At 48.4% G+C, this 21,601-nt stretch overlaps 4 protein-coding genes across 5 annotated transcripts; 2 read left to right on the top strand and 2 right to left on the bottom strand.

Moving 5' to 3' along the window:
* Positions 1–750: 750 nt before the first annotated feature.
* LOC134012782 (interferon-induced protein with tetratricopeptide repeats 5-like) lies at positions 751–3,025 on the top strand. The gene is made up of 2 exons (XM_062452360.1): positions 751–904; positions 1,531–3,025. The coding sequence occupies exons 1-2, from the start codon at positions 900–902 to the stop codon at positions 2,861–2,863; spliced, it is 1,338 nt and encodes a 445-aa protein (XP_062308344.1). The 5' UTR covers positions 751–899; the 3' UTR covers positions 2,864–3,025.
* Positions 3,026–3,044: 19 nt separating this feature from the next.
* prpf38a (pre-mRNA processing factor 38A) lies at positions 3,045–6,079 on the bottom strand. Its single transcript, XM_062452362.1, has 10 exons — positions 5,878–6,079; positions 5,494–5,653; positions 5,233–5,354; positions 4,676–4,761; positions 4,383–4,493; positions 4,158–4,264; positions 4,033–4,059; positions 3,759–3,850; positions 3,566–3,614; positions 3,045–3,450 (listed from the first exon to the last, which is right to left on the bottom strand). The coding sequence occupies exons 1-10, from the start codon at positions 6,005–6,007 to the stop codon at positions 3,405–3,407; spliced, it is 930 nt and encodes a 309-aa protein (XP_062308346.1). The 5' UTR covers positions 6,008–6,079; the 3' UTR covers positions 3,045–3,404.
* Positions 6,080–6,088: 9 nt separating this feature from the next.
* On the top strand, positions 6,089–13,736 carry orc1 (origin recognition complex, subunit 1). 2 transcript variants are annotated; one of them, XM_062452357.1, is made up of 19 exons: positions 6,090–6,358; positions 6,597–6,704; positions 6,791–6,918; positions 7,039–7,211; positions 7,446–7,854; positions 8,002–8,248; positions 8,535–8,657; positions 8,986–9,051; positions 9,286–9,393; positions 9,514–9,751; positions 9,846–9,952; positions 10,153–10,254; positions 10,546–10,717; positions 10,835–10,942; positions 11,050–11,199; positions 12,230–12,349; positions 12,570–12,739; positions 12,978–13,065; positions 13,542–13,736. In XM_062452357.1, exons 2-19 carry the CDS (start codon positions 6,607–6,609, stop codon positions 13,734–13,736), a joined length of 2,802 nt encoding a protein of 933 aa, XP_062308341.1. In that variant the 5' UTR covers positions 6,090–6,358; positions 6,597–6,606. The 2 variants fall into 2 exon arrangements, with proteins under 2 accessions (XP_062308342.1, XP_062308341.1); XM_062452358.1 differs by lacking the exon at positions 8,535–8,657 and having other exon boundaries at positions 6,089–6,358.
* A 61-nt stretch (positions 13,737–13,797) lies between these two features.
* Positions 13,798–20,038, bottom strand: mpl (MPL proto-oncogene, thrombopoietin receptor). The gene is made up of 12 exons (XM_062452280.1): positions 19,844–20,038; positions 19,465–19,585; positions 17,589–17,771; positions 17,318–17,465; positions 16,805–16,967; positions 16,571–16,682; positions 16,314–16,480; positions 16,080–16,222; positions 15,695–15,854; positions 15,439–15,520; positions 15,262–15,349; positions 13,798–15,149 (listed from the first exon to the last, which is right to left on the bottom strand). The coding sequence occupies exons 1-12, from the start codon at positions 19,998–20,000 to the stop codon at positions 14,670–14,672; spliced, it is 2,004 nt and encodes a 667-aa protein (XP_062308264.1). The 5' UTR covers positions 20,001–20,038; the 3' UTR covers positions 13,798–14,669.
* Between the last annotated feature and the right edge of the window lie 1,563 nt (positions 20,039–21,601).

Genomic DNA, 21,601 nt, shown 5'->3' with positions numbered 1-21,601 from the left:
GTATTGTGTGATGCACTTTTAAAGGTGCAGCGTCCCTTATATTTTTGACCACAGGGCGATGCACAAAAATCGTGCATCATCTGCTCTCAGATTAGTATTGCGTTTTTCATTGGCCGTTTCTTGACTAACTGTTTAGTCTCAAAATGTGCCTTCAGAGAAGAAATATTTCTCCCCCTCGTTCAGCACAAGAACTACAGGGAGATTCAATGGAGCCTAACCCTGTTTATTTTTAATAAACCAAACAGTATGCTTCCCAATGGTGTGGTTTCTGTGGGGAAAAAAAGTGTACAAGAAGTGATTTAAATGTATTATTTGAAAGCTATCGTAATCTTTTTTTGATAGATCAAAAAAGATTACTCATGTCAGTTCCGGCTAACTTAAACAACCACTTTTCTGCTCTCCGTGTCAGTTGTGTAGGCTAGTAACGTCTTTCCCCTAGCGATTATGAACCACAGAAAACTGCAAAACACGGAAAAGAATATTGGCCAACACGGAGGAAAGGCCTCATACAAACTGCTTGACATGCTGTTCATGTTTCAGAGCTTTATTAGAGATGTTTAAAGTTTTGGGTAAGTGTTTCTGGGAGGTGGCTTACGGTGGCCTGGTTGAGGACGATGACGTGAATGCCCCTGCCCTGCTCCCGCATGTTTCGTTTTTTCATAATTCTGTCAGTGTTTAGTGGGTAGCACTATTACAAGCCACACACAACACAGTGAAAACAAGACCAGGCAGGAAGACTTCTTTCTGTTTCTATACTCAAGAAAGGGTTGGGATTAGGGACGGACACAATACAAAGCATTCCTGGTTGATGACATCTCCATCAACATATAAAGCCACGCACTCAATGAAACTCAGTCAGACATTCTAACACCAGCAAGATATCAGACAACTGCCTAACTATGAAGTAAGTATGTTTCACTACTATTACTAATTATTACAACTAATTATAACTTTATTATATAAATAATAAAGACCTCTTGAAATATATTTTACAGGAGTGTCCTGGCCAAGATGGGCAGTAGTGTAGCGGGGTTTGCTCGTTTAAGATTAGCAATACTTGATTTATAATAAAGTATGTAGTTCTTGGGGCACCACCTCTTATTTGTTAAAGGGACAGAGGAAACCTTATTGAATAATATTGAAAAATAGCCTTCGTAATAATCAGTCTAATCTTAAGTAGTGAATTCTATAAAAGTAGAGCAGATCAGATAACGTGAAGGATAACGCGAGTATTATAAACAATGATTTATTTAAGGAAATGTAATTATATTGAACAAATACCAGAGAAGTTATAGGTTAGTTGAAGGTGAGTTGAGTTGAACTGTCCTAAACTATGATGAGGGTTGGTACAAGATGGTAGGTTGAGAGCGCGTGGGGAGGGGGAATGGGAGAGTATGTTAACTAATCCTAACGAACAGAATAAAAACAGACCTTTACAATACTAAAAACACTTACAAATCAGTTGATATGCATAACATATTCTTTAAGATGGTTCACTTTGACACATTTCTAAATTGTCTTTCCAACCAGCACTCCTGAGACAGCCTTGAGATTAAAACTGGAAAAGCTGGAAAAGCTGGAATGCCACTTCACGTGGGGAATAACCGGCAGCATCTCAAAACTGCGTTGGCTCAGAGATCACCTGGAAGACATCAAGACTGACGAGGGGTGCGCCTGGATGGGTCACATCTACAACCTCCTGGGTTTCATACGCTACAGACAGGGCTCTACCGATTCTGCCGTCCAGTATCTCAGTAAGGCAGGGGAGGCCTTTCTCCAAATCAACAACACGGTCTCAGAGGAGGGCCCATGGCTGTTGGTCAACTATGGAAACCTAGCCTGGATGAACTTCCATCTGAACAACATGAAGGAGAGTCAGGACTACCTGGAGAAGGTGGAGGCTGTGATGAGGGATCACCCCTCTCCGTCCCAGGAGGATCCACTGCACCCCGAGGTGTACGCAGAGAAAGCCTGGACTCTCATGAAGTTTGGCCAGGCCGAAATGGAAAATGCAATAGAATGCTTCCAGAAGGCAATTGCAATGGAACCTGATAGAAAGGAATGGCAGACAAGCCTCGTTTTAGCCCTCAACAAAATTCACGCCAGATGCACTCCAGAAATGGAGTCTGAGATTTTGGAGAAACTTAGAATGGCTAAGGAAGTTGATCAGGAGAATACATACCTTGCTAGCATTTACCTAGTAAGACTGGCTAAGAGTCAGAAAGTCTGTCAGGATGAGATACGAGCGCTAGCTCGGAGGATTTTGAGTAGGCCTTGCAGTGCTAACAGTGGTCTTACACCCTTACTTGAAGTCTACAGAATTTGCTTAACACAGGACGAAGCTATGGACCTGGTACAGGAGGCCCTTGACAGATATCCAGATAATCGCAACTTGAAAGCCAAGCTTGCAGAATTTTACAGGTGGAAAGTCTTTTCAAAGGAAGGCATCCATTGTACTAAGAGTTTCATCGACAGATGCATCAGTCTGTTCCAGGAAGTGATCACTCTTTACCCAGAATCCTGCACGAAGGCCAAATTGGACCTTGCATCTATCTATGCTGTGTCAGGACGTGATGGAGCTGATGTGATATACGAGGAGTTACTGGGCAGACGTGACCTAGGGCGTGCTGAGTTACAAATGCTGCACTTCGCCTATGCCCAGCACCTGCATTATTATCATGTCCGTAGCCGAGACAGTCGAGACAGAGCTATAGATCATCACATGCAGGTTATAGAAATACAAAAGCAAAGCAAACATTGGAGCAAGAGTGTCACGATTTTGAAGCGAATTGTGGAACGAGGACGAAACTACAGGTGTGCAGAAATACGAGACTTTTTGGAGGAAAATTCAGCCACGCTGTGAGGTATGAGAAGGAGGTCTCAGAGAACTGTGCTCACCTACAATAACTTTCAAGACTGCTATTCAGACAGATGTTTTGTTTGACCAGTGATCTTCATTATTTTATTCCATTAAAAAAAAGAAGTTAATTTGTGTATTTCTGATGATTAAAAACGCAACTGTGACCAATAATGACGTGTTCTAATTATTTACAACGGGGCGGAGTTCTTTATTTATATAAATGTGATATTGACAAACCTTTGTGCCAACATTCATACCAGTTACACGTTTAACCCCACCAAACAAAACATGGCAATGCTCATACTGTAGAATTGTAGGTCCAGAATCTGGGTGTCCATGGCAACCTCTTAACCTCCACTAGTCTTCTAAATGCTTTAATTGCAGCACTGTGGTAGACAGTTTTTTTTTCTGCAATATTGTTTGGATGGATGGTTCTAAAATAACCAACAAATTGGAAAATAAAACAATTAACTTAGCATAAGACATTCATGACACAACTAGGCTTGTAAAGAAAAAATAATCCAGGGCTACAAAACTAAACAAATCACTCATTTCCTCTCCGGCTTTTCTTGTGGCTCTTTTTGGAACTCCTTGGACAAAAGAAAAACATTGCTATGATATTCTGTCATTCACCAACACATATGAATGAAAGCTATAAAACTATTGAGGCAGCGATTTTTGACATTCAGTCCTTCCAACTCTTACCTCTCTGGGGATTTGGAGTGGCTGCGATGCCTATGACTTCTGTGATGGCCTGGTGAAAAACAGAAAAAGTTCCAAGTCATCTTAAGGTGTACGCATTTGGCACACAAAAGGGACAAGGCAAACAAGGGATAACATTTCCTTAGAATTCCGCGTGGCCGGTCACAGGTCGCTATGGCATCGGTTGCTAAGTTACCTGGGGACTTGGACCGGTGCCGTCTCTCCCTGGACCTGCTGCTATGGCGACGGGGGCTTTTACTGCGGTGACGCTCTCGTCTGGGGGACGGGCTGTCACAAACGCAACGATACACATTTAGAAAGCCCGTTAGCCAGACAAGTCAATAACAAAACTTAGCTTCGCAATGCTTTTGTTCTGCGAGTTAGCCTAGCTTTCGGCACAACATTCGTCGTCGACCGGAGTTTCAACAAGGACGGAATACGAGGAAATCCAGACAGGAAATAAAACATACCTTCGTCTCTTAGGAGATCTGCTCCTCCTGATCAAAAGAAAAAAAACACGACGATCAGCGTCACAGACAAGATTAACAATCTCGACAGTTGACTCGGACGGATGTGAGAAAGGCGAGGTGTTTACCTTCGGGGCGAACGACTGCGCCTGTAGCGAGGAGAAGGAGAGCGGCGCGGTCTGTCGTTGTCACGGTAACTGCGCCTGTGCGGCTCCGGGGTCTGAACTCTCTCTGGCTGTGGGGGGACGGACGGTGAACCAGACAAACACATGCTCAGTACCGGGGCGGTTCAGTTTCCAAAACCACCTCACACATCAAAGAGCCACTGTGCCGACTTTGCTACGGCAAATTACCTTCTCCTCCTCCTCGTCTTCCTCTTCGCTGGTCTCCACCTCGTCCAAGTCTTCTTCCAGGGCACTGATGCGGGTGTCTAACAGCTCTGCCTCCTCCAGAACCTGCCTCTTCTGTTAGAAAAACACACACATGGATTTTATTTTCGCTAGCTGGTTAGTAGTCGCGTTCGGAGGTCAGAGGGCCGGAGTTGGGTCAAGATTGGGCGACGTGATTACAGCAAACACACACACACACAGATCAGTACTGTAGCCTGTGTCTGTGAAACAAATGATAAGATGTGGGTCTGACTTGCCTGTAGCCTCGGAAGGATGATGTCACACATTCTCTCAGCATGGAGAAGCTCATCGATAAACTCATCAACATGCATCAGCTCAAATTCTGAAACAAAACAACAGTTACAATCATTTCAACAAAATGATTAATGCGCTGTTTGGGTCACACTTAAGGGATCTTTTATGGAAGCAAATCAGTGACAGTTATCTTGGATGTTGCAATCTGATTTTTTGGGGCTCTAATTTTTTCAGATTGAATTTCGCCATTCGAATTACAGCCACCTGAATTTCTGAACCTTGAATTTTGGGATCAAATTATTATTATTAATAATAATAATATTATTATTTTTACATTGAAATAAATTCATATTTCAAGAGGTGAATTGAAAACCAACAAATTCAGTGGTGTTTAAATGTCAATATTAAGTATTCAATGCCTTTTAAAATTCAAAACATGGTGTCACTGATTTGCTTCCATAATCTGTTGTTTTGCCTGTGCAGAGTTGGCATCGCACATTGTTACTGGAGAGAGGTTTAGAACGTATGAATACATAATCTTGAAATACATTGATTTTACCTCCATTCCGGTTTTGACTTTTGATCTTCCTGTAGTCGTTGTACAGTGGTTCCAGGTACTTGTAGCAGTCAACTGATGTTCCGGTCAACCTCATGTACATAGCACCAAGCAAACGGACATACCTTATACAAAAAATGACAACGTTTGGAACAGCGTTGTATGTGTACTCTGATGGCATAATTAATGACACGAACGAAGTGTTCGTTATGCACCCCCTGTTTCTCAAAGGCAGGGGGATTTCATTAGCCGTTGCTAACTTACTTGAAATCCTCGTTCTTGATGAATTCTACGATTATGTCTTTTTCTGGTTGAATCTGCAGCATTTTGAGCGTAAGACACAGGAACGGTGTTGGTTTTATATTTCCTCCATACACTCCCCCGACGAACTTCAGCTCCATGGCTTTATCAACAACGAGCTCAGCTGTGTTGCAAGAACAGTCGGGAGAGATTGGCAAAGTAAAAAATATGCCATCATTAAGATATTTAACATTAAAGGTTGTGCACACGTGAAAATAAAAGTGCCGTAGCCATTCTAGCTAGCTAGCTAGCTAACCGCGATAGAACCATTCATTCGCAACACAAGTTGCCTACTCCTGGGCTAGTTAGCTAGAGCTAGCTGGTAGATGTACGCAAGCAGTTTCTTACCCGTAAGTCCAAAGCATTCTTCCTTCCAATATTTAGATTCATAGATTCGAGTTCTTATAATTTTCTCTACCAGATACTGTGGATTTGTTCCATGAATACTGTTTGCATCTTTAACAGTTCTATTAGCCATTTTATGAAATCAAGATACAAAATAAAAGTGTGTTGACTTCGAAACCAGCAAAAATCATCCGAGTCAGGGTAAATCGCTTCCGGTGTAAATGTCTGCTGCTGTGATTGGCTGGTACTTCACTGACGTGAAAAAAACGCAAGTTTCGCGCGAAACTACTTGCCAGACCATTCAAGAAACACAGGAGGTATTCTTGGAACAGGGAAATCATTTCGCGATAGTTAGATTATTAAATACATATTATCGTCGCCTTTTAGATTTTTCTTTTAATCTGCTCAAATTGAATAAACTAGCTCGTTTGATTCATACCGATCGACTGGCTGGACTGTGAAGACTTCATAGTCGTGCCTTATTGTGAGTAGACAGGTTTTTTCAATCAGAAAGTGGCACATATTTACACGAAATATAGCTACACTTATTGTAAATGTATGGTTTGGTTTTGTTAGTCGAGCTACCGCAGATAGTTGCCAAGCAAACTATCTTGATGTGGTGGATGAACACATATCTAGCAATCTGGCTAGCCGTAGTTGGCTAACACGTCAGTGTCATATTTACTTAACTGGCTCAGCTAACGTCAAACCTTTCGTTACAGCTCTGAAAGTATGGCCCGCTACTGTACAAGACTGAGAGTGAGGCGAGTCTACAAATGGAGAGGAACCCCTATAAGTTTCGACAGGAAACTCAAGACATTCAGTTATGAGTATGTTTTCTAAATTCAATATTCCACCAACAAAATGGATGGTCACATTACTGACTTCTAATGGATCTCTACTTTTTTCTTTGAAGCTCTTTGGACATTCGTGTCGAGGGACTGTCTGGTTCCACGGTCATAAACACCGGTCAGTATATCCTCATCGAGGGAGAGGATGAGGAGAACCCGTATGTGGCCAAAGTCACGAAGCTTTTCGGAGACGGTGAGTCCCACGAGCTCTCCGTTTCCGTCAGTTCACGTTATAATTATCCAACTGTCAAACTGCACTCATTCTTCTTGTAGAATTTGTATTTAGCCTGCGCGGTTCTTTTGTGTTTCCCAGAGAGTCAGAAACAGAAGAAAGCTTTGGTGCAGTGGTTTGTGCGTATCTCTGAGGTGCCTCCAAGGAAGATGAAGCAAGTGGGGAGAGACCCCCACCCACAGGAGGTTTTCTACTACCTAACTCGCGCATGTGACAACGAGATCAACGCAGAGTCTATTCTCAGCACTGTGCAGGTGAGTGAAGATCCACCTGGGAAATGCCTACTTGTTGAACACTTACACTTCGTAATCATTCATCTGTAAACATCATTTTTGGGTACTTGACTTTTGTCATGGATTGCTTGACTCAGTTTAAGGGCTGAGCCAAGGTAGATATGAAGTGTCAACTGACTTTAAAATAAGAGCTTTCCTCACGATTTGGTCTTTAGGAATCCCACGCCCTCATAACAGCCTGGGCTTTCTCCTCAGGTGAAACACCTCCACCCAGACGATCCCTTCCCAGAGTCCCAAGCCAAGGACACTCTCTACGTCAAGCTCTCCTGGGACACCAAAACCTTCAAGGTCCTGGACCCTGCACTCATGCAGGACACCCCAACATCTCCCCCACCGCGCCCCAAACCATCCCTGCCGCCCTCCCCCCCGTCCCCCCCGCACGCCGCCACCCCGGCGTCCCGGGGGCCGGAGCGGCGGGCGCTGCCCACGCCGGACCCCTCGGTGATGTGCAGAGCCGGGAGCGCAAGCACGGGCAAACGGGGTTTCGTAGAGGCTGAGTCGGTCCACTCGACGTCCAAGCTGTCCGCCTCAAAGAGCCTGAGCGCCCGGAGGAGGGGCAGCGTCTCTGGAACGCCCGGCGTGCGTAAGAAGCTGCAGCTCAACAGTGAGTGTCCTCACACCAGGAAACCTGACTTAATACATATGGATTTTTAGTTGACGTAATAGTCAACATCAGTTGTGTATGTGAATGTATCTAGCTAGCGTGTAGCTGAATATGTATTTGGCGTGTGCTGCACGGCGTCACCCTCAGATCCAGGGGCGACCCTCATCCCAGAAGACGTGCTGGGGAAGTATCTGGGAGAGGAGCTGGAGAGTGAGATACTGCTCGCCCAGAAGCTGTCCTCATCCCCCGTGAGCACCATCGCTCAGTCCTACAGCCTCTGTCCCAGGAAGGCTGCTCGCCTGGGCCCTGGCTGTCAGGACACCACCCCTCTGAAGGCCTCAGTGAGTCTGGAGAGGCTGTCCCCTGTCGCTCTGGGGGAACAGGACTCAGACAGGTAGGCCTGGGCGCTTCCTGCAACACACTTCATCTGCTGTTTACATTTCCCGCCAGGAACATTGATTTTAAGAGATTAAATACGGTGAAATGATAATGTTATCATGCCCCAGGGGAAGGTAGATCATTCCGATCCCGTCGGCTCACAACCTGAAACAGAAAATAAATGTTCAAATGTCCCGACGCGGAGATCTGTAGGATGTTTGAATGTCTTCCACCTTGCCAGCTGTTCTCCTTTAAAGTGTTTGAGGCTGTGTAACCAGAGAGCCCCCCCCCTCCCTCACCAGGGACTGCCTGGGTGTGGGTCCCCTGTCTGAGGAGGATGAGGTCTTTGAAGGGTCGGCTACATGCTTGACCCCCCGGGTAAGACGGGCGACCCCCAGAAGGATCCCCATCGCTGGGGGGCGGAAGTGAGTCAAGCCCCCCTGGTCAGAGTGACTGGATCACGGGTGTGGTGCTGGCTCTGGGCCCCTGGGGGGGTGGAGTCAGGGGAGCACATGGTGGAGGCTTGTTTGGGAAACTATTATAAACTAAGGAAACTATTCAGGTGTTTTGAATGGAGCACACTATGACCCACACTCGCATCAATAGAGGCGAGCAAAACTGGGTTACATCACATGCGAAAAGGGATTTATAATGTATTGTGTTAAGACGCATAATCCAATAAAACATGGAATTTCTTTTGACCTCTTGATCATGTAAAAGCTTTGACCTTCTGTGTGTTCCATCTCCTTTCAGAGCTAGCACCCCTTCCAGGAGGAGGGACGCGTCCAGGTCGACGAGGGAGCGGGCTCTGGCCGTCCTGTGAGTACTTCAACCACACTGTCGGCCAGTTCAGCCGGTATCTTTCAGCCTATCGGTGTCAGGTCTGGTATCTTTCAGCCTATCGGTGTCAGGTCTGGTATCTTTCAGCCTATCGGTGTCAGGTCTGGTATCTTTCAGCCTATCGGTGTCAGGTCTGGTATCTTTCAGCCTATCGGTGTCGGCTCTGGTGAACCTTCCTGTCGCTGCGTGCTCATTGTGGTCCTCTGCTCTCAGGGAGGAAGTGGAAATGGAGGACTCCCCCCTGGCCACACCGGTTGCCATGACGCCTCGCTCCAAGAGGAAGTCCGCCCTACTGGTGTCCTCGCGAATCCGGAGACAGCTGTGAGTAGTACCGTCACCACGGTGACCCGCAGAGCTGTTCTTTTCAAATCTTGTCACTGAGTCCTGTGTTATTCATCTGATTATCCCATCTGATGGAAATATGTTTTCGTCTTGTTTCAGGAATCTGTTGAGTAACGAACAGGATGTGACCTCGGACGGAGATGGCGGGGACGATGACTGCTTCCTGCCCTCGAAGAAGGCTCTGCAGAGCAGCAGCGAGGAGGAGGAGCAGGAGGAGGAAAGCGACGAAGAGATCTTGGTGAGGAAGAGCAAGCGTGCGGTGGGATCCCGGACCCCCCGCTCCACCCAGAAGGCCCGTGCTCCAGCTAGGACCCCACGCAAGACCCCCAGTAAAAAGGTACGGTATTCCTGGGAGATGCCTGATGAATATTGACACTTTCCAGACACGCTTGGAAGTTTGGTCAGTCATGGAATGTTGTGTTCCTCTCCAGAGCACCCCTGGTACGCCACGCACGCCGCGCCACGCCACGCCCAGTATCCCCAGCCGGACTCTTCCTGCTCAGCAGCCTGGGAATGTTCTAGAGGAAGCCAGAACACGGTTAGGGAAGCACTGGGATTGTAAACTTTAATGTGGATTTAGCTATTAACTGGCTCCTATCGATTCAGTGTGATGACCTATTGAAGACAGTACATTTGTATGTGTAGAAGGACTTTCTCAGGTCCTAAGATGGGGTACACCTTCACTTCAGAGATGGCTTTGTTGTGTGTGTGTGTGTGTGTGTGTGTGTGTGTGTGTAGGCTCCATGTGTCGTCCGTGCCAGAGTCTCTCCCCTGCCGGGAGCAGGAGTTCCAGGACATCTACAGCTTTGTGGAGAGCAAGATCATGGATGGCACCGGAGGGTACGCTGCAGGGAGGGTACGCTGCGGGGAGGGTACGCTGCGGGGAGGGTCCGCTGCGGGGAGGGTACGCTGCGGGGAGGGTTTACGAGGACTCCTGAGGACCACAGGAGCCCGTAAACCACTATGAGCAGGTTGTGCAAAGCTGCTTTCCCATGGAACGCTCCGGCGTCTGTCGGTACAGCAGCAGAGAGCAGACCTCAGGTCTGAGTGTGTGTGCGCTGCGTCCCGTAGGTGCATGCAGCAGCAGAGAGCAGACCTCAGGTCTGAGTGTGTGTGCGCTGCGTCCCGTAGGTGCATGTACATCTCCGGGGTTCCCGGTACCGGGAAGACGGCCACGGTGCACGAGGTGGTGCGCTGCCTGCAGCACGCCGCCCACACGGACGACATCCCCGCCTTCCGCTTCGTGGAGATCAATGGGATGAAGATGACCGACCCTCACCAAGCCTACGTACAGATCCTGCAGGTACGCACACACACACACACACAGTAACCCCTCCACCTCACACCCGTGTGTAGAAACAGCAGGCAGGTTCAGACTGTCCTCCACATGCATGCCTGACCACAACCTCCTCTCCTCCAGGAACTGACCGGCCAGAAGGCCACCGCCGACCATGCTGCCTCCCTATTGGAGAAGAGGTTCAGTAACCCCGCCCCCAAGAAGGAGACCACCGTGCTATTGGTGGATGAGGTAATAGGCCCCCGCCCATTAACCATGTATCGCAGTGTGGTACCATATAATAATGGATATGAAGTCAATTCAAATCATTTTCATTTCCAATGTGCTCCCCATCTCAGCTGGATCTTCTATGGACCAGGAAGCAGAACGTCATGTACAACCTGTTTGATTGGCCGACCAGGCGCCACGCTCGATTGGTTGTGCTGACCATCGCCAACACCATGGACCTCCCTGAGAGGATCATGATCAACAGAGTGGCCAGTAGACTGGTGAGCTCTCCTCCCGCCCACACGGGGCCAGTAGACTGGTGAGCTCTCCTCCCGCCCACACGGGGCCAGTAGACTGGTGAGCTCTCCTCCCGCCCACACGGGGCCAGTAGACTGGTGAGCTCTCCTCCCGCCCACACGGGGCCAGTAGACTGGTGAGCTCTCCTCCCGCCCACACGGGGCCAGTAGACTGGTGAGCTCTCCTCCCGCCCACACGGGGCCAGTAGACTGGTGAGCTCTCCTCCCGCCCACACGGGGCCAGTAGACTGGTGAGCTCTCCTCCCGCCCACACGGGGCCAGTAGACTGGTGAGCTCTCCTCCCGCCCACACGGGGCCAGTAGACTGGTGAGCTCTCCTCCCGCCCACACGGGGCCAGTAGACTGGTGAGCTCTCCTCCCGCCCACACGGGGCCAGTAGACTGGTGAGCTCTCCTCCCGCCCACACGGGGGCAGCGTTGTGTTGGCAGAACCAGATGCTCCTGCACTTTCATGTTCCACTCTTGCACAAAGGCAACCCTTGGTGTGTGTGTGTGTGTGTGTGTGTGCGCGCGCACCAATGTGTTAGTGGATTGATTCAGAGGGCCGAACTTGGTCACCTGGTCCTGGATAATCACAGATGCATCACTTACAACGACAACACTAAGATGAATACACGTTCTCTCTCTCTCTCCACTCCTGTCTCTCCCCTTCCTCCCCCCCCTCTCTCTCTTTCTCTCTCTCTCTCTCCCCCCCTCTCTCTCTCCCCCCCTCTCTCTCTCTCCCCCCCTCTCTCTCTCCCCCCCTCTCTCTCTCCCCCCTCTCTCTCTCTTCCCTCTCTCTCTCTCTCCCTCTCTCTCCCCCTCTCTCTCTCTCTCGCCCCCCCCCCCCCCTCTCTCTCTCTCTCTCTCTCTCTCTCTCTCTCTCTCTCTCTCTCTCTCTCTCTCTCTCTCTCTCTCTCTGTCTCTCTCTCTTTCCTTTCTCTTTCTCCCCTCTCTCTCTCTCTCTCTCTCTCTCCCTCTCTCTCTCTCTCTCTCTCTCTCTCTCTCTCTCTCCAGGGCCTGACACGCATGTCTTTTCAGCCGTACAGCTACAAGCAGCTGCAGCAGATCATCACGTCCAGGCTGAACAAGGTGAAAGCGTTCGAGGAGGATGCCCTCCAGCTGGTCTCCAGGAAGGTAAGGCTTTTAGGGGGGAGAGGGGGGAGTCAGACGCCTCCCCACAGTTTCCACACAGAGACAATAACGTTGGTCAAGTCAGCGTGTGAACATCCTTTCTGCTCCCACTGCTTCCCCTGCTGTTCTTAAACCTCCTGTGTGTGTAGAGGACAGGATTAGGCAGTGTGCCAGAGATGTTGTCCTAGTAGGTCTGACCACTGTTCACCCTCCCGTCCTGCAGGTGGCAGCGCTGTCCGGAGACGCCCGGCGCTGTCTGGACATCTGCCGCCGCGCCACCGAGGTCTGCGAACACTCGGCCCCCAGCGACGGCCCCGTGGGATTGGTGGCCATGAGTCATGTGATGGAGACTCTAGATGAGATGTTCTCGTCTGCGTACGTCACAGCCATCAGGTGCGAGGTCTCCCATTGGTCCGTAGAGCTGTCACTCAGTGTGAGCCGGAGAATTTGAATCTGGGCTTCAGGAGATGAAATAAAGATCCAGTTTGCCTGCGTCTCTCCTGCTCTGAGCCCTGTTGTGCCCTTGAGAAAGCCTTTTAGCCCCGTGAAATACGACCCTATGTTGGCAGCGTTTCTACAGAGGTTTCTAGAAGGTTGTGTGGTGGACTGACGGCGCTGTGTGGCCTTGCAGGTGTGCGTCTGTTCAGGAGCAGTTCTTCCTGAGGGCGATCATTGCCGAGTTCCGCAGGCTGGGTTTGGAAGAGGCTACCTTTCAGCAGGTAGAGGATCCTAGTCTTGTCTAGTTCAGATGTTCCTCTGTTTACTTGATGAGTGTCTGTGGCAGTCTTGTCTAGCTTAGCTGTACCGCTGTTTACTTGACGAGCACTTTCTCCCTGAACTCCTTCCACCTCCCCCTCCCTCCCTCTTCCCCTCCCCCCTCCCTCCTCCTCCTCTCCCCCTCCCTCCTCCTCCTCTCCCCCTCCTCCCTCCCCCTCCCTCTCCTCCCCTCTCCCTCCCTCCCTCCCTCCTCCTCCTCTCCTCCTCCCTCCCCCTCCCTCCTCTCCCCTCTCCTCCCTCCCTCCTCCTCCTCTCCCCCTCCCTCCTCCTCCTCTCCCCCTCCCTCCTCCTCCTCCCTCCCCCTCCCTCTCCTCCCCTCTCCCTCCCTCCCTCCCTCCTCCTCCTCTCCTCCTCCTCTCCCCTCTCCCTCCCTCCCTCCTCCTCCCCCTCCCTCCCCCTCCCTCCCCTCCTCCCCCAGGTGTTTGTGCAGCACCAGGCTCTGTGTCGGGTGGAGGGCCTCCAGCCGGTCAGTGTGTCTGAGGGCCTGGCCGCCTGTCGCCGTCTGGGAGCCTGCCGCCTGCTCCTGCTGGAGCCCAGCCGCCTGGACGTCCTGCAGCGCGTCCGGCTCAACGTCAGCCAGGACGACGTGCTCTACGCCCTCAAGGCTGACTGAGGGAGGGAGGGGGTGTGGGTGTGGGGGGAAGCCTGGTGCAACAAAGGTAAAACCATTTTAAAGAAGCTCTTTATTATGGTTTTAAATAATCTCCCGTTTAAGACATTTTAATTTGTACAGTTTGAACAGGAAACCTGAGCACTCATAACTTTTCAAATCTTCCATCAATGTAGTAATTCAACAGATCATGTTTCATGTATTCAGATGTGTTTAATCTTTGCAAATCATTGTTTGTTGGATGGTTGAAATTCATTAAAATGATATTTATAACTAGTTTTAATTCCTTAAATTGGTGGGAGAGTTATAATTATTTTTTGTTGTTGTTGTGAGTTTTATTAATTGTTGACATGCATAATTTTTGTATCTGAATATGACTGTAATAAAGATATTAAACATTACAAAACAATATGCTACATTTGTCAAAGCCTCAGTGGTCTTCAAGCCTGGTCCAAAGGGCCCACTGTCCTGTGTGCAATGATTCCCTGCTCCAACACACCTGATTCAGATGAATATCAGCTTGACAATCATCCATTTATTAAAATCAGGTGTGTTTGAGCAGGGAAACATCTAAAACATACCGAACAGTGGGCCCTGAGAACTAAGGTAAAGACCACAGTCCTAAATGACAATACACAAATTATTTACAGGCTAAATATTATATTTGTTAATAAAAGAGAATATCAATACACGGGTACAGTATATATTCCAGAAAGATCTGTCTAGCTCATGTAGACTGATTGTCGGTTACCACAAAATCATATTTACATTGAGATCTATGGAGAATGATGCATCATGACCCTAAGAGGAAGGCACGTGATCACCCATAGTCACACAGACCTGGAAAATCATCTAAATACAGTATTAAAGTCCATATATTTGCAGCTACAGTGTAATTCTAATGCTGGGGTTTGACAAGTATGTTCAGTAACAGAGTTAGTTAGCGACCTCCCTTTCCAGGTTGGCATATATGTTTCCAGCCTCCTTGCTGAGCTGGTAGGCCAGGGTCCCCTGGAACTCTGCCATGTGCAGGTAGGAGTGGTTTAGGATCTCTGTGGTGGCGGAGGAGGAGGAGGAGGGAGGGGGGAGGCTGGATAACTGGGCAGGGCAGGAGCAGTGGTACCTCCACTGGTGGTCCTCTACCCCCACCCCTGCCCTCACACACCCCACCCCATCATACATGTACTCGTTGCCCGGGGAACCGTTGATGGCATCGACTGTGTTCAGGATCACGTAGTCCACACTGACCTGCCGGGTTATCCCTGTCTGCTCCCCGCTGCCGGAGCCCCTCTCTGGGGGCAGGAGACAGGAGGACTCCCCTGGTGGCTTCACGTCTGGAGATTCTCTCTCTGACAGGATCTCCACCACTGAAGCAGGAGTCTCATCGAAGGACTGTTTCACGTTGTAAGAAGGATCCTGGAAGGAAACGCACAAACACGCTTAAAACACAAACTAGACGGGATTCGACGTATTCAACTGAACGTCGTTCTGGTGCTGATGAGTCTCTGCACGCTGGCATTCTGTTTACCCAAGTCTGTCGGTTGATCTCTGTCAGAAAGCCAAGCAGGACTTTATCAAGGTTTGGGACTGGAGGCCACAGGTACTGTTTGAGTTTACTGATGGAACAAGATGGTGACTCAGTGTATATAATCAACCGTTGGAAGGGGGCAACAAAAGATAACAATTGTTTACAAAGAAAACTCACCTGAGATACCGCGAGAACACAGAGAAGAACAAAAGGGAGAGGACGAGCATAGCGAGAGAGATGCTCGGGAGAAGCAAAACCGCTGGAAGAGATTACTGAGTTAGCCCGTGTCACTTTCTGTTTGTGGTCAGTCGGTTTACCTATTCCGCTATACTTTCTACATGCGCTATCTATATGTCACATTGGATAAAAGTGTTTGCTGGATTAATAAAATGTAAAAAAATAATAATTGAAAACCACATCCACTCTTCCGTACCGAGACGAGAAGCCACAACCACGGAGAGACACTGAGACCAGTCGCTCCAGTATCCATCGTAGACGGAACCGTTTGGCTTGGCTCGCACCTGGACGCGATACTGACAGCCCGTCTGGACGTCTAGACTGGTGCCGGTGTCAGAATCCGGTAAGGTGACCAACTGGACGAGGGAAGAAAAAAAAACTTTTAAAAACGTTGAAAAAAAAAAAAGAAAAATGTTTTTAATAAATAATAGAATATACAAATAATCTTAGAAAGAAACGTCTTAAGAAATCGAATAGACTTAAGAACATAACATGGTATTGAGAAAGTATGAAAGAGGTATGAAGACTTTTCTCTCTCTGAGGTGTGGTCTTGTGTGGCTACATGGTGTGCCTGCTGGTACCTTCCAGGAGCCCTCTTCTCTGGTTTGGTAGCGGACCTGGTACATCAGGTGAGCTGACAGGAACAGCTGGGGCGTGTCCCATCTCAGGTACAGCCTGTCCCCCTCTGACTCCCCTCTCACGCTCCCAGGAGGGGCTGTCTTCACTTCACACGGGGAGGGGGTAGAAGTTAAATGAAAGGTTAAAAAGATCTCTGTGTTTATTTAAACATACAGTGTTTCTCTCCTGTGTGGCACCAGACCTGCTCACGCTTTTGCTGACTGTGAAGGTCTCGGTGTAGAAGGTCCGGTTTAGAGGACCGGTGCTGGCGGCGAGTTTCACCAGGATGGCCGCCGACTCGTCGCCGTGGAAACGACAACAGGAAGTAGAGTTCTGCTCTCGAGGACACTCGCTCCAGCTGCCCCTGGAAACCAGCAGATCGTTCAGACCGAGTTCCAGTTTGTTGCGCGGCAAAACCAGGGACTTTTCAGTTTTCAGGAACGCTGTCGTCTACCTGGTGAGCATCTTGTGGAAGAGTGTGTAGATGGGATCTCTGCTCGACTTCTCCTTCCACTGACAGGTGACATTTTGTAGATCAGAAGTGTGACAGAATAAAGAAATATCCTCTGAAAGACAGACAGAGGGGTCTCCATCACTCTACTGAGGAAGGATACAAGTCTGTACACACACACACACACACACGCACACACACACACACGCACGCACACACACACACGTACATACACACCTGCTGTCTGGGGCACCATAGCAGACACTGCGTCTGACCAGTGGCTCCAGTGACCGATGAGAGTGTTGGTGTAGCCCTGTGTCCGGACCCTCATCTGGACCCGGACCACCTCCCCAGGGGGCAGGGAGGTCAGCCTGTGCTGGCCGGATGGCCCTGGCCGCACCTGGGGAGGTGGACCAACACACACGTTTAGCGGGTGTCTAGCAGAGCGAGGGCGACTGCAGGGAGGGGAACCTTCAGAGGACACACTGGGGTGTGGAAACGTGCTCACGGTTAAACGAAAGACACGTTTCAGATTCCAAATGCTTTTGATTTAAAATCGCTGGAAAAGCTTTGGAAGGTTAAATGTTTCTTTCAAGATTTTTGTTTTATTTATGAAACATTTCTTGAGACCGAAATGTATTCTATTTTAGTATAGTTAACCTTCATTAATTTGTTTTCACGTAATATTTGTGACATGTATTATTATTATGTTTTATATCGATGCGTTTGGTTCCTGATGTCGTTCTGTACCTGGTCTGTCCTCTCTCTGCCGCTTTGGAAGAAGACACAGATCTCATACTGCACACTGGCTTTGGGTGGAAGTTGAAGCCAGGTCACCTGCAGCTGCCCTGCTTGGCCAGTGTGCTGGAGGAAGACCTCGCCCGAGGAGGCAGTAAAACTGTGAGGAAGAGGAGGAGGAAGAGGAAGCCTTACTGATAAGTAATGTTGCACACACACACACACACACACACAGAGACACGCACACACAGAGACACACACACAAACGTAAACACACTGGCACCTCTCTTTACCCTGGTCTTCTATGGCGACGCTGCGTGTGTAGACCGTGGTGTTGCTGTGAGGGTCTGTCACCCTGATGTGCGTGTCAACGTAGAGGTACACGTCCCGGGGGGGGAAGTCACAGATGTGGATGACTCTGCCTGCCTCTGTGTTCCTCACCGCAGTCTCACACCTCTTCTCACCCCTGCACAGGCGAAACACGATGTGCTGTGGGTGTACTTTGGAGTTTGGGTGTCCGTGCGTGTGAGTGTGCGTGAGTACTCTATATCTGTGGGTGTGTGTGCATGTGTGTGTGTCTGCATGTGCGTGTGTACTCTAAGTCTGGGTGTGATCGAGTTTCCCACTCAAGGGGGGGGGGGCTATGTTTATGTAAAATGAACATAGCCGTTTTTCAATTGGTAAAACCTTGTCTAGTGAAGGTAATGTCTTTTTGTCTCTTAATTTTTCAGCCCCACCTTTACGTGTCTTAGCCTGGTTTTCCATCGTTATTCTTCTCCCGGTGCTCCCGATGGCCAGTCTGCTAATGCGGGGCTGTGCCGCGGTGGTGGATTTTCAAGTCAGATCAATTTTAATTCTCGTGCTGTCAGGGGGTGCTGCAGCACTCTCAGCACCCATAGTTCCCGCGGCCATGCCTGCACGTGATCGCTAGTGAACATATTACACTAGCTAGCTTTTAGTGCATTTAAAATGCCTAAAACGAAGCGGTCAAAAGTGTGGCTGTATTTCACAGCCAAGGATTCCGACATCGCAGAATGCAACAAATGTTTCCAAACGATTAAGTGCAAAGGGGGAAGCGCGTCGAATTTATTGAAACATGCGGCGAGACACGGGATACTTCTTAAAGCAGAAGGATGTTCCCACGAGCCCCTGTGCCTGGATGTGTCAAGGGCCCCCTCCCCCCCTCACTGCTAAAAAAAAATAAAAAAGAACGAAATTGGGCAAAACATTTATTTATTTTTTTGTCAGGAATAATATTGGTATTGTTTTTTAAAAACGCAAAAGTACTCGAGTAATCAACAAAATAAATGACTATATTCCAAAAATATTTGGTTTATAGTTGGTTACTCCATCCCTGGATGCACCGTGTTTTGACAGCTTGCGGACACCAGTCCCTGGTTCTGGGACAGCCTCCCCAATTTGTCTGACCTTTCAAACTCATACCGGTGTCTTCGACACCATCTGAGAGAGTTTTCTCCTGTGCAGGACATGCCATAAGACAGGAGAGGTGTCGTATCTTGCCAGAGATGGCAAATATGGTAATTTTTCTGCAAAAGAACTGCTAAAGTTTGAAGCTGGTTTAGTTAGCATACCAACTCAACATTTATTTTGTTGTTACTTGTTAATCGAAACTGTTATTTATTGTAAAATTATTTGTAATTATAGTTGTGTGTTAGGTGACTTAGGTTTACTTATTATTTATTTAAGTAGGCTACTTTAAAACGTTAATATATTGTTAAATTTAAATAATTTTAAATTTAAAAAAGAAACTATAAAAGAGCCTTTCTTTGATGGCATTTTTCAGTTTTACAAGAATCAATTTCTTTGACTGAAACAATGCAGGTTCACGCATGCATGTATATCTCTACACATGCATGTATATCTCTACACATGCTGTATATCTCTACACATGCATGTATATCTCTACACATGCATGTATATCTCTACACATGCTGTATATCTCTATACATGCATGTATATCTCTACACATGCATGTATATCTCTACACATGCATGTATATCTCTACACATGCATGTATATCTCTACACATGCTGTATATCTCTACACATGCATGTATATCTCTACACATGCTGTGCACGCACTGTCTGTACATACAAATGAACATGTACGCATACAGAGACCTGAATCCAAATACGTACTCAACGTTTTCGTAGAAAAACTCATAGGACTTGTTGCTGGTCTCCTCCCAGAAGCAGGTGAAGTCATCCTTGGTTGTGGTGAAACACTTTGGATTTTCGTCGTCTTCCAAAAGTAACACATCTGTTGGGATGGACAAGGGTCACGTACATTCGCCCGGGTTCAAGCCTCACCCTGGAGAGACTGTGAAACAACCTCTACAACACAACGAAAGACAAATACTGGATACTCGACAGCTCCACCCAGTAGTTCTGAGAAGTTTCTGAGTAGTTCTGAGACTGTTTTACGCACACTGGAAATACCAAATTCACATCTGCAGACATGGATGATGTTTAACCAGGTCGTTGCAGTAGACCTCCACACACAGGTCCAGAACCCTACCTTTCTCTGACAGTTGGTGTGCAGGTCTTCCTTGGCACCAAACCAACATGCAACACAGGAGAACCCAGGTCGGGAGAATCAGCGTCCTGGAGGTGAAACGAACAACCATGACCGACGCGTGTCGTAGCTTATAACCACATGGGCCAGGTGTAGACATCGAGGATGTTTGGTCAGGTCAACGTGTGAGTGTGTGTGTGTGTGCCAGTGAGGCTGGGATGTTGGTGGGTGTGTGTATGAGCAGGGGGGGTAGGGGCTGATGGGTGGGGACTGGCCCTCTCTGATAGGCTTGGAGGCACAGGATGTGTGTGTTGTGTGGATTGAGGTAGGCACTGAGAGAGGGGGGAGGGTGCCAGGGGGGAGGGCTTTAGGAGGGAGGAGGGGGGGGGGGAGGTTAGGAGGGGGGGCATCATTACTGATGCACAAGATTAACATAAACACCCACCCAAAGGACACAGGCTTCAAGTTACAAAGATGGTAATGAACCAACAATCATAAAATACATTAATTACAAAGTCAAGTTGTTGACGAGTGCATGCATGGACTGTGTGTGTGCGTGTGTATGTGGGACTACAGTCAGGAAGCTAGTGTCAGCCCTGCGAGCCTGCGGCTCCTTGTCAAGAGGAAACTCTGTGACAGATCACCGCTGTGCAGCAGGGAAGAGGCCAGGGGTTCTCTGAACCTCGGGCCTGTAGAGGCCAGGGCTGCGGTTAAGCCGTCACCCCAACATGTTGACTCTCAGGCAGCCTGATATGGCCACGGCGCTTAACCCTAGCAACCCCCCAGCAGAACTGATTATGTCAACACCTTTCTCAGTATTGGTTTTCTCTTAAAAACATTACGAGATGTGGTTCACATGCTTCATAGTGATGAGTCCAGTCACCACAGAAAGCTTTATTTAAGAAACATATCAATAAAACATACATTGGACACCATTCTGAGTTAAAGGTAGCATTTCAATCAGGAGAGACCTGGGATGAGTGAAAGATGTTTATTACAGACTAATAAATGTACTAAGGTGTTTGGAGCTTGAACCCCACGGGGAATTATATGGATCAACGGGCGCCTGCCCAACGCCCGAAGAAGAATCCCCCACGGAGTCCAGACACTGGTGGCGGTGGCGGCAGCCGACGACCAATCGAGCCGAAGACTGAGACAGGAACGGGGTGGCGACGGGGTGGTGGAGGGTCGCGCACTTGATAGCATGGACAAACTACACAGGGAGAGAATCATGTTTAAAGGCACGGATCATGTGACACCATTAATTGATAGCGGGAGCGCTAATCGACCTGAACCCTAGTGACCGCCCGACCAGGGAACGGGGGGAAGGTAGGGCGTTCTTAGCGGGGGGAGTGAGATTAAACCCGAGTGCAGAGATCGGTCTTGCCTGACTGAACTTGCGCAAGCTTCATATGTTACAAATGTAGGAAAATGTATAAAGGAGTGAAATATTATGTGAGGACAAGTCAAAAGTAAAAGTGATATAGATACAGTACATTATATACAATAACATTCTCAGGACGACAGCAAAGGATATACTTTGTATTTAAGAAACCAGGGACTATGCTGATTCACGTCTCTCGTGTTGCTGGTTCAAGTGCTACATCTCTGTCTTCCACCAGTCTCTTTTCGAACTGTGTGTCCGTTTCCACGATGACATCCTCTCCAGGTGAGAGTTCAGAGCCCACAGGTCATAGGTCATAGCGTGCGCCCTGCAGGCCCTGTGGTGTAGTCACAGATCCTCCCAGCACCACTCCACAT

Source organism: Osmerus eperlanus, chromosome 26 (assembly GCF_963692335.1).
Source record: "Osmerus eperlanus chromosome 26, fOsmEpe2.1, whole genome shotgun sequence".
In the NCBI taxonomy this organism is placed as follows: domain Eukaryota; kingdom Metazoa; phylum Chordata; class Actinopteri; order Osmeriformes; family Osmeridae; genus Osmerus; species Osmerus eperlanus.
The sequence above is the reverse complement of the archived record's forward strand: the minus strand, read 5'-3'. Positions and strand labels throughout refer to the sequence as shown.

Coding starts and splice junctions, on each gene's coding strand:
- orc1 (XM_062452357.1), top strand. CDS start 6,607: ATGGCCCGCTACTGTACAAGACTGAGAGTGAGGCGAGTCTACAAATGG. Junction 10,718..10,834: donor CCTACGTACAGATCCTGCAG/GTACGCACACAC, acceptor CCTCTCCTCCAG/GAACTGACCGGCCAGAAGGC. Junction 12,740..12,977: donor GCGTACGTCACAGCCATCAG/GTGCGAGGTCTC, acceptor GTGGCCTTGCAG/GTGTGCGTCTGTTCAGGAGC.
- mpl (XM_062452280.1), bottom strand. CDS start 20,000: ATGTCTACACCTGGCCCATGTGGTTATAAGCTACGACACGCGTCGGTC. Junction 16,481..16,570: donor TTCCACAAGATGCTCACCAG/GTAGACGACAGC, acceptor GCTGGTTTCCAG/GGGCAGCTGGAGCGAGTGTC. Junction 15,350..15,438: donor GTGTTCTCGCGGTATCTCAG/GTGAGTTTTCTT, acceptor TTGTTCCATCAG/TAAACTCAAACAGTACCTGT.
- prpf38a (XM_062452362.1), bottom strand. CDS start 6,007: ATGGCTAATAGAACTGTTAAAGATGCAAACAGTATTCATGGAACAAAT. Junction 5,654..5,877: donor AGAATGCTTTGGACTTACGG/GTAAGAAACTGC, acceptor CTTGCAACACAG/CTGAGCTCGTTGTTGATAAA. Junction 3,851..4,032: donor AGATCTCCTAAGAGACGAAG/GTATGTTTTATT, acceptor CGTTTGTGACAG/CCCGTCCCCCAGACGAGAGC.